Raw genomic sequence first — 10,514 nt, forward strand, 5'->3', positions numbered from 1 at the left:
TTCTGCCTGCCGGCCGGACTGTCTGTCTGACTGTCTGACTGTCTGTCTGTCTGTCTGTCTGACTGTCTCCCTGTCCCCCACCTCTCTGTGGGGGGGGATGGGGGTCTGGACTAAACATTTGTTCTTGTTTCTGTCAGTACACACACACACACACACACAGCAGTCACCAGTTGACACACACACATACAGGTGCTGTTGTCTGATCCTCCCCGTCCTGGGAGTCCAAACCCTGGTCTGTGGACCTCTGTGGTCCTTGTTAGATCATCGGTGTCTCTGCTTGGTGTTTGTCAACGTTTATTCTCTGCTGGTCTGGGTTGTTTTGAGGTTGTCTCCCCCAAGGCGACCGGCTGGACAGAGACAACATGTACGTGGACGTTCTGTCCTGGACATTCCTGGACGTTCCTGGACGTTCTGTCCTGGACGTTCCTGGACGTTCCTGGACGTTCTGTCCTGGACGTTCTGTCCTGGACGTTCCTGGACGCTCCTGTGTTTGTCTGTTCTGGCTGCGATCACTGAGCAGCTGTTCTCTGGCAGGACCTTCATTCAGAAACTCTTTCAGTCAGTGTTTACTGGTGTCCAAACACGGCACCGACAGAAGTCTGTGTTCTGGAGTTCTGGAAGATTTAGGCCCAGTTCCATTTCTTCAAGGAACAAAAGAGAGTTTAGAACGTCAGTGAACCCTGACCCTGAGGGTTTCATGTGTGAAGAGCCGATCTGCAGCCGTGCGGTGGGGACAGGATTGTCTGATTGATGGGCCCAGAACAGGTGATGGACCAGTGACGTCCGTTTACGATGGTCACTGTGGGTCAGGGTCAGAGTTTGACCTTCACCTTCACCTCACGTCCCAGGACTTGTTCAGACTCCACATCAGATCAGTGTTGAACTGTCGAACTGCAGCTGCTCTGACTCTACGCATACCCTGCATGTGTGTGCACGTCCACCCGCATGTGTGTGCACGTCCACCCGCATGTGTGTGCACGTCCACCAGGCTGCCCCTGAACCTCGGTGCTCACTCCGGCGTCCGTACAGGAGCCACGTGCACGCTGGTGCCTACGTTAGCCCAGCGGTGTGACCGCACGTGCACGATCCCCGTCAGCAGCAGAGAACCCGATGCGTTTGAAGGCGAACAGAGCGCCCGTGTCTCGTCTTGTCCTCGGCTGCCGATCACCGCCCCCTGTTGGACTGTGACAGCGGCAGCTCCGCTGTCTCTCATGTGTTTCTTTGATAATGGAACGCTGTCATGCAAACATTTACCATTTAACAAAGTAAGACGCAGGTCGCCCTGAGGGTGATGTGTGTGTGGATGTAACAGGATGCAAAGATCCAAAGATCCAAAGATCCAAAGATCCAAAGATCCAACAGGAGATGGTTCGCTCAGCCCTGATGTTGTAAAGACTCTCAGCAGGGCAGACGTGCCAGACTTTTTCTTGACAACAAGTACTGACTCCAAACCACACAGGATATAAGACCTGCTCTCAGTGGCCGACAGTCAGATTGAGTTCATTTGGGACTAAATTAGTGAAGCTGTTGTCGTTGATTTGTCTGTTATTAGTGTCAAATGAATCAAATATTATTTCTCTTCTTCTCTGAGTCGAGGCATCAATGCGAGGTCATACCTTTTAGAGCCAATCACATCGACGGAATGTCAGACTTTTTACAGGTTTTTATGGTGAGGTTTTCACTGGAGGATTGGATGAAACCATATTCACTGTATCAGTAAATCACACAGAGCTGAGCTCAGGAGGAGACGCCTGATGCCAGTCTGCAGACCACAGTCTACAGACCACAGTCTACAGACCACAGTCTACAGACCCCAGTCTTCAGTCTACAGACCCCAGTCTTCAGTCTTCAGTCTGCAGCCCCCAGTCTGCAGCCCCCAGTCTGCAGACCACAGTCTGCAGCCCCCAGTCTTCAGTCTTCAGTCTTCAGTCTACAGACCACTGTCTTCAGTCTTCAGTCTACAGACCCCAGTCTTCAGTCTACAGACCCCAGTCTTCAGTCTTCAGTCTGCAGCCCCCAGTCTGCAGCCCCCAGTCTGCAGACCACAGTCTGCAGCCCCCAGTCTTCAGTCTTCAGTCTTCAGTCTACAGACCACTGTCTTCAGTCTTCAGTCTACAGACCACTGTCTTCAGTCTTCAGTCTACAGACCACTGTCTTCAGTCTTCAGTCTACAGACCACTGTCTTCAGTCTTCAGTCTACAGACCACTGTCTTCAGTCTTCAGTCTACAGACCCCAGTCTTCAGTCTTCAGTCTACAGCCCCTAGTCTTCAGTCTACAGACCCAACTGTGATACGATGGGTAAACAAACAGATCTGGTGCTCAAGCTGGGGCTTGATGCCCAACAGCCGTGCACACACACACACACACATTTCCATGTGTGTGTGTGTGTGTGTGTGTGTGTGCGTTGAAAGGTGTGAGGCAGATGGAGGTGTTTACCTAAGTCTCAGAGGTTCATGGTGGAGGAGTCCCACCAGTCCAGGCCTGTCCTCCTCCACACACATCATCTCTGCTATTTGCCCTCTGGAAAACCTCACTTTTACACATTTGTCCTGTTGTCTCGTCATGGAGCCCTCGTCCAAGCTGTGACGCGCTGCTGTCACGCGCTGCTGTCCCTGCTTCCTCTCGTTCTCTCGGTCTCGCTGTCCCTGCTGTCTCTCGTTCCCTGCTGTCCCTGCTGTCCCTCCTGTCTCTCTGTCTCTGCTTTCTCTCTGTCTCTGCTGTCTCTTTGTCTCTCTGTCTCTGCTGTGTCAGGTCCAGGCGATGCATGTGTTTTTGTATAAAAAAACAGAACGTCTTTGTTTGGTTGAATTCCACTCTTTTTTCAACATTTTTATGCCTCTCTGTGTGTGTGTGTGTGTGTGAGTGTGTGTGTGTGTGTGTGCGTTAAAAGGTGTGGGGCAGATGGAGGTGTTTACCTAAGTCTCAGAGGTTCATGGTGGAGGAGTCCCACCAGTCCAGGCCTGTCCTCCTCCACACACATCATCTCTGCTATTTGCCCTCTGGAAAACCTCACTTTTACACATTTGTCCTGTTGTCTCGTCATGGAGCCCTCGTCCAAGCTGTGACGCGCTGCTGTCCCTGCTTCCTCTCGTTCTCTCGGTCTCGCTGTCCCTGCTGTCTCTCTGTGTCTGCTGTCCCTGCTGTCCCTCCTGTCTCTCTGTCCCTTCTGTCCCTGCTGTCTCTCTGTCTCTCCGTCCCTGCTGTCCCTGCTGCCCCTGCTGTCCCTCTGTCTCTGCTGTCTCTTTGTCTCTCTGTCTCTCTGTCTCTGCCGTCCCTGCTCTCCCTGCTGTCCCTCCTGTCTCTCTGTCTCTCTGTCTCTGCTGTGTCAGGTCCATGCGATGCATGTGTTTTTGTCTAAAAAAACAGAACGTCTTTGTTTGGTTGAATTCCACTCTTTTTTCAACATTTTTATGCCTCACTGTGTGTGTGTGTGTGTGTGAGTGTGTGTGTGAGTCACTGACTAAGCACATGCGTCCTTTGTTGCTCTCTGGCTTTAATCTCTGCTGTGGATTGCAGCCTGTTGCTCCCTCTGTGTCCAAATGAGGATTATGCTGTAATTAAACCAAGAGACAGACGAGGACGAGGACGAGGACGAGGACGAGGACGAGGACGAGCCTCAGCCAACATGTGATATTTCATCTTTGTGTGTTTACAGGGCAGCATTAATTATCAGCCACATGTTGATGATGCAGTGTCACACACCAACAACAGGAGGCGTCTGTTGACATTCTCAAACCATAAAACAGCTGGGTTTTCTCACAGCCGTCGGAATATTCACACAGCTTGAAGCCAAATTCATAAAAGATGAAGAAAAAATGTTAAATATTCTGAACACGACCAGATTCGTCGACCACTTTGTTTTTTTTCTTCCTCTCAAAAAACTCACTAGGAATCAGAATCTTTTTACAGAACATTTCTGGCCCAGATGGTGAGCAGTAAATCAATAACCTTGTCCTCAGGTACTGGTGCAGCTCTGAGACCGTCCCCGTCCCCGTCCCCGTCCCCGTCCCCGTCCATGTCCACATTAATAACCCACCCACTCTAACCCTGAACTAAGTAGTTTGCTCCAGCTCCGGTGACTCCTGGCTCCAACAGAAACACACACAGATGGATGAATGGTTTAAATAACTCTTTGGCAGAGTGACATCACACACACACACACACACACACACACACACACACACGAGCAAACAGTGAGGTTTTTGCCAAAACGTTTCATTGATGTGTTCCAGGATTCTTCACACCAACGCCGCTCTCGTTTCCTGGTTACATTTAAACGCCAACTCCACGCTCCACTTTTTCTGCTTCTTTTTTTTCAGGGTTTGTATTGATGAAAACCTTTTGTTAATGGTCCTTCTTGGGAGAATGCTGCCCCCTGTGGGCCCGACCCTCACTGATGTAAAGTTTTTCAGTTCTTCTTCATGCAGCTGGGTTAGCGTTAGCGTTAGCGTTATCAGACGGCAGCGTTGTTGTAGGATTGACTCTCAGCTGGTGGAGTTTCAAGGTCAACGTGTCGTTGGGCTTTGAATGAGGCTCCAACTCAAACAGGATTTGTTTGATGTTGGAGGAGCAGAAAAAACCCCTGTGATTGGTTAAGAATGATGACGTTCAGACAGGAGGGTCAGAGAGTGAGTGAAGAACCTGACTCCACACCTCCACACCTCCACCTCTGACACTGAGCGTCTTCTCTGTCCCTCAGCCAACACAGTGGATGTCCTGAAGGTCCTGGAGCTGTCAGAGGACATGGAGGGCGTGTCCCTGGAGGCGGGTCTGTGCACCAGCAGGAAGGACAGGGAGGAGACGGATCTTTCCTTTAAGATTGACAAGAAGATTCAGCTGAGCGCTCCAACCAAACAGCTGTTCCCTGGTTGGTTCTCACTTTGTTTGGTTTAGGTTTCCCTTCGTTTGCTCCGTTTCTCTAACATCTTTCTTTGGTTGTTTCTTTGTTTGTTTCTTTGTTTGTTTCTTTGTTTGTTTGTTTGTTTGTTTGATTCTTCCACCAGATTCACCATTTCCTGCAAACTTCTCAGTGATGACCACTGTCCGAGCCTCCAAAGGCTCCCAGGTCTTTCTTCTATCCATCTACGACCCCCAGGTGAGCATCATCATCATCATCATCATCATCATCATCATCATCATCATCATCATCATCATCATCATCATCTCTGATTAGTTGTGGGGGGGATGGGGGGGGTCAGGAGCAGGTAGATGGAGCGTTCATGTGAACTAAGATAAATGACGTAAAAATCCTGCATAAAGGCTACAATGCTAAAATGCTTTTAGCATTTTCTACACCATCTATTGGGGAAATGTGGGTATTGCAGGGAAAAGGCAGAAGTATAATGATAATAAATCAAATAAAAAATATATAATTTGGAAAAGTTTGGTTGGCCAGATTAAGAAGCTGAACGAGCCGCATCAGGCCCCCGGGCCATAGTTTGCCCAGGGCTGGTTTAGATGTTTGTCCTCCACAGACGTGAGTTCTTCTTCTCAGTTCTTCTTTGTGTCACGTGTTGTTCAGGGCACGCAGCAGCTGGGCCTGGAGATCGGCCGCTCTCCCGTCTTCCTGTACGAGGACCACCAGGGTCAACCCACTCCTGAACTTTACCCAACCTTTCGAAAGGTCAACCTGGCTGATGGCAAGTGTGAGTTCACACACACACACACACACAGACACACACACAGGAGCATTCAAACACCCAAAATGTCAGACATTGACATCAGTGTTTTATCAACTTTCTGGACAAACACATTCAAGCTTCAGTTTGGTTGGTGTTAGCAGGATTAGCTTAGCTCAACCGGACTGGAGACAATAAATGTGGAGGAGGAATAAATATGGCTGTGGTTTTACCACTGAAGATTTTGAAGCTCCACCAATCACAGACTCTGTTCACAGACTCTGTTCACAGACTGTTCACAGACTGTTCACAGACTGTTCACAGACTCTGCTCACAGACTCTGTTCACAGACTCTGTTCACAGACTGTTCACAGACTGTTCACAGACTGTTCACAGACTCTGCTCACAGACGTCCAGACGTAGCATCAGTTTGATGCTACATCTGGACGAAGTGGAACGACTGACATGTACTGCAGCGTCGGTGACAGGGTCAGTGAACAGGCGCGTGTCTCGTCCTGTCAGGTGGCACCGCGTGGCCTACAGCGTGGAGGGCCAATCAGTGACTCTCCATCTGGACTGTGTAGAAGTGGAGACACTGGAGCTGCTCAGAGCCCACCAGCCCCACGTCAGCACCGAGGGGGTGTCCGTGTTCGGAACCCGCCTCTTGGACGAATACGTGTTTGAGGTAAGACCACAGACGGACACGTGGGTGTGTGGGTGTGTGTGTGTGTGGGTGTGTGTGTGTGTGGGTGTGTGTGTGTGTGGGTGTGTGTGTGTGTGGGTGTGTGTGTGTGTGGGTGTGTGTGTGTGTGGGTGTGTGTGTGTGTGGGTGTGTGTGTGTGTGGGTGTGTGTGTGTGTGGGTGTGTGTGTGTGTGGGTGTGTGTGTGTGTGGGTGTGTGTGTGTGTGGGTGTGTGTGTGTGTGGGTGTGTGTGTGTGTGGGTGTGTGTGTGTGTGGGTGTGTGTGTGGCAGGAGGTTACGTAACGTGACAGGAGGTCGAGGTCGACACGTGGTCGGCTGCTGAAGAACAAACCGTCGGCTCCTCGTGTGGTGAGGAAGTGTCTGTACTCGTCGCTGCTGTGTTCATTTAACCAATCTAAAGCAGGGCCCCAGCACTGCCCTCCAGTGGTTTAATTGCCGCACTGCATCAGCAATACTTTAATACATGTTAAGGTACAATAGTAGTACTACTACAGTAATGATACTAATATAAAAGTGAACGTTAAGTAAACAGGAATCTTAATTTAATCTAAATGTTAAAAACATTCCAATATGAATAAAAGTCTGCAGCAGTTTAAACTTTAAAGAGTTCTTTTTCTGAACCGTCCATCTTTTTGTGAGGTCATTCTGAGCGTGAACTCTGACCTCGTTTTTGTTGTAAAGTCAGGTGGTCCGTCTGCTGAACGGAGCACTTGGTCCTTGATGTGTGTGTGTGTGTGTGTGTGTGTGTGTGTGTGTGGACCTCATGTGCTGCTGGAGCCTCAGAGGTCTGCAGATAATTAAGCGTGCACCAATAATAAATCAGAGAATTCTAAATGTGTTGTCACTTTGATCTGAATGGATGAGTGTGTACGGTGATAAAGACACGGGGCAACATTTGGAGACGACGTGTCGTTCCTGGAATGAACCACACATTGTTCAGCGAGATCCAACAACAACAGCCTGAGTGTAAAAACTTTATGTGTGTTATTTATGATCACATGTTTCCAACGATCCTCCTGCTGGGATTTATATTTGTCTTCAAAATCCTTGAAATATTGAGAGGTCAATGAATTTGGATTCTTTGAAATGCCTCAAAAACAATACTGTATTTCTTTGTTTGTTGGGTTAAAATCTACCCACAAATAACGTTTAACAGCTGCAAAAATGTTTGTGTGTGACAGGGAGACATCCAGCAGCTGCTGATCACAGACGATCCCACATCAGCACAGACCTACTGTCAGGACTACATCCCAGACTGTGAAGCCCCTCTGCCCTACGACAGCATCCTGACTGAGGCTGAGGAGGTAAAGTTCCAGCAGCAGGAGCACAGGGATCACATCAGCCTCGTGTGATGATGTCATCCAACCTGGACGGTCTGTACATAACAGAGACCAGAGGACGGGGGGGGGGGGGGGGGGGGTTATAAATCTAGACTGAGGATTTAAAGGTGCAGCAGCCCCGAGGCTGTGTTTCTGAACGAGAAACTCTTAGTCACAGCCCAAACCACATGGAACCCTGGGAAAAAAAAGAATCATCTGGGAATCATAGATCATTAGAGACAGAGAGTGAAGTCACATGACCAGATCCAGACTAGATGTGACGGTTATGGTTATAGTTAAATCTGAACCAAGATTGTGTTCAAATCCTGTTTGAACAGTTTGTGTTTGGAATCCTTCAGCTGTTGTCAGTCACGGCTGCAGCTCTCGTCCTCCGCCCTCTGAACTTGAATGAATCATCCATCCTGTTACAGTGGGCTCTCCTGTGCCAGCGCTCCACGCTCCTGGGAAACGGTTCAAATCTGTCTTACACTGCCATCTGTTTGGTTTATCGTCTGACGAGAGGCTGAAAACGCTGAAAACGCTGCAGTATTTTTAGATTTGTTTCAGTCTAATGCTGTTGATAGAGCTGTATGGTACACAGTCCAGGACAGACTTGTGGTTTGATGTGGAATTACACAGCGCAGCGTGTGTTTTTGAATTAACAACTACTTATTTGAAACACTGTCTGCCATCAGAGACATCATGGAGCGACGGTGAGTCCAGATACGAACACAGTCACACCTATGACATCATGATCACATGATCATTTTGAAAAGAATCATAATACGTTGAAAAAATATTTTCATTAGTAATTTTCAGTAATCAGTTACAAGACATTTCAGTTGACCGTATTTAAATTCCAGGTGACCCCAGGTGGGGTCCAGACCCCAAGGTTGAGAAACCCTGTTTAAATGTCATTTCCTCTTCATCGTTTGTTGACATCTTTGTGGTTGTCAGGTGGAGAGGCCGCCAAGGAAACATGTGGTCGAGGAGTTTGAGGAGTTTGACTACAGCGACCTCTACGATGACCTCTCCACCTCCACGGTGACCGTCGGCCCCAACGTCACAGAGTACGAGGTGAGACTCAGCAGAGAGCGAGGCAGAAACCTGAGGAGAACCAGGTAGAAATCCGTCTTTGTGTCTGTCTTTGCTGCCGTTCAGATCGTGGAGTACGAGGATTACGACAACGGCACAGATTTGTACCACGTCGACCGGTACGAGTACGAGGAAGAGTACGACGAGCGGTACGGACCGGCTCAGAAAGAGCGAGAGTATTCTCTGAGCGCACAGGTATCGTCCAATCACCAACGCTCCCATCTTGGTTTGGAGAAATCCTTCTGTGGTGAATGTTACATCTTGGCGTTCTCTCCTCAGGACATCCCTGAGAAAGGAGAGAAAGGAGAACCAGGATATCTGGGCCTGGTGAGAAGGAACACCAGTTTAGAACCAGAACCTACTGCACTCACTGTGTGTGTGTGTGTGTGTGTGTGTGTGTGTTTTATCATAATGACCTCATTTGAATTCCCCAGTGACCCCATGTGGGGCTGCAACCCCAAGATTGAAAAACACTGTACTGCTCTTGGATGTTTGATGGTGATGTGAGACAGGTGTCACTGTAGGTGACCTTTGATCCCAGCGATGGATCCGTCGTCGCAGTAACGTCAACATGTATAACGTAGTAAAACTAGTCTGGGTCTCATCAGGGAGTACTGTCTCAGTGTCCTCACAGAGACTTTTGTGAATTTTCTGCAGGGAACCCAGATCACAGGACCATCTGGACCTGCGGGACCGGAGGTTGGTTCTGCAGACGCACATTTGATTCCAATCTCTGTGTTTTAATAGAGCTTGAAGGACTTTAGATATATATAAATGGAACTTTCTTTTATTGCCCACAGCTGACTTGTTGTGGTTTGGTTTGTTTTTTTAAGGGAGAAGCAGGACCTCCAGGAATCACAGGCCCAGTGGGACCTCGAGGAGACCCCGGGGAGCTGGTGAGGACTGAACTCTGGCTCAACGTGTGAATGATAAGTGAGTGATTCACCCCGCCCCTGTCCTCCTCTGTCTCAGGGTCCCCCGGGGCGACCAGGACTCAGTGGGGCTGATGGGATACCAGGTCCTCCAGGCAACGTCATGATCCTCCCGGTAACATGAAGACACGTCTGTGAAGCTCCAGGCCTCACAGCCTGAGCTCTGACTCATTTGGTTCTGTTAACCTTTTAAAAAGCCTCAGGGTGAGGGGTAAAAGTCTCAGATCACGTGACCTTGACTAACCCTCCAATTGGCTGTCAATCATTTCAACGGTCCAACCATCGCGTTACATGAGGTGTAACATGTCCGTTACACCTGCACAGACCTTCACTTCAGTAGCAGTGCAACAGGTTGTCCACTAGATGGAGTATTGAGTCTGATTTGTAACCTTTGTGTGTGTGTTTGTGTGTGTGTAGTTTCAGTCAGGCGGGGGTCCAAAGGCCGGCACTCTGGTGTCTGCTCAGGAGGCTCAGGCCCAGGCCATCCTGCAGCAGACCAAGGTTTCAAAGCTCCTACTACATCAAAGAAGAAACATCAACATTCTTGTTTACATAGGGTTGACTCTCCAACCATTTCCTCCTCCAGCTGGCTATGAAGGGACCACCAGGACCACTAGGCCTCCGAGGGAGACCCGGACCGTTGGTGGGTTCCATCACCTGGTGTCAGTTCATAGTCACCGTTACATTCAAGCATATATGTGGGTCAGTTGGAGGTCAGGGTCAGAGAACAGTCTGACCCTGACATTACACCTCCTCCTGCTCCTCCTCCTGCTCCTCCTCCTCTTCCTCCTGCTCCTCCTCCTCCTCCTGCTCCTCCTCCTGCTCCTCCTCCTCCTCCTGCTCCTCC

At 49.3% G+C, this 10,514-nt stretch overlaps 1 protein-coding gene across 1 annotated transcript in view; it reads left to right on the plus strand.

Annotated features, from left to right (window-relative positions):
• Positions 1–10,514, plus strand: part of LOC103383471 (collagen alpha-1(XI) chain-like) — a 36,726-nt gene that overhangs the window by 9,440 nt on the left and 16,772 nt on the right. The window contains exons 2-14 of the mRNA XM_008316603.3: positions 4,701–4,868; positions 5,005–5,096; positions 5,523–5,644; positions 6,142–6,304; positions 7,503–7,625; positions 8,598–8,717; positions 8,802–8,930; positions 9,015–9,062; positions 9,393–9,434; positions 9,569–9,631; positions 9,708–9,782; positions 10,085–10,168; positions 10,254–10,310. Of these exons, the coding sequence (XP_008314825.2) occupies positions 4,701–4,868; positions 5,005–5,096; positions 5,523–5,644; positions 6,142–6,304; positions 7,503–7,625; positions 8,598–8,717; positions 8,802–8,930; positions 9,015–9,062; positions 9,393–9,434; positions 9,569–9,631; positions 9,708–9,782; positions 10,085–10,168; positions 10,254–10,310 (1,286 nt within the window). The remainder of the gene's footprint in view (positions 1–4,700; positions 4,869–5,004; positions 5,097–5,522; positions 5,645–6,141; positions 6,305–7,502; positions 7,626–8,597; positions 8,718–8,801; positions 8,931–9,014; positions 9,063–9,392; positions 9,435–9,568; positions 9,632–9,707; positions 9,783–10,084; positions 10,169–10,253; positions 10,311–10,514) is intronic.

Source organism: Cynoglossus semilaevis, chromosome 9 (genome assembly GCF_000523025.1).
Source record: "Cynoglossus semilaevis isolate Cse_v1.0 chromosome 9, Cse_v1.0, whole genome shotgun sequence".
Taxonomy (NCBI): Eukaryota; Metazoa; Chordata; class Actinopteri; order Pleuronectiformes; family Cynoglossidae; genus Cynoglossus; species Cynoglossus semilaevis.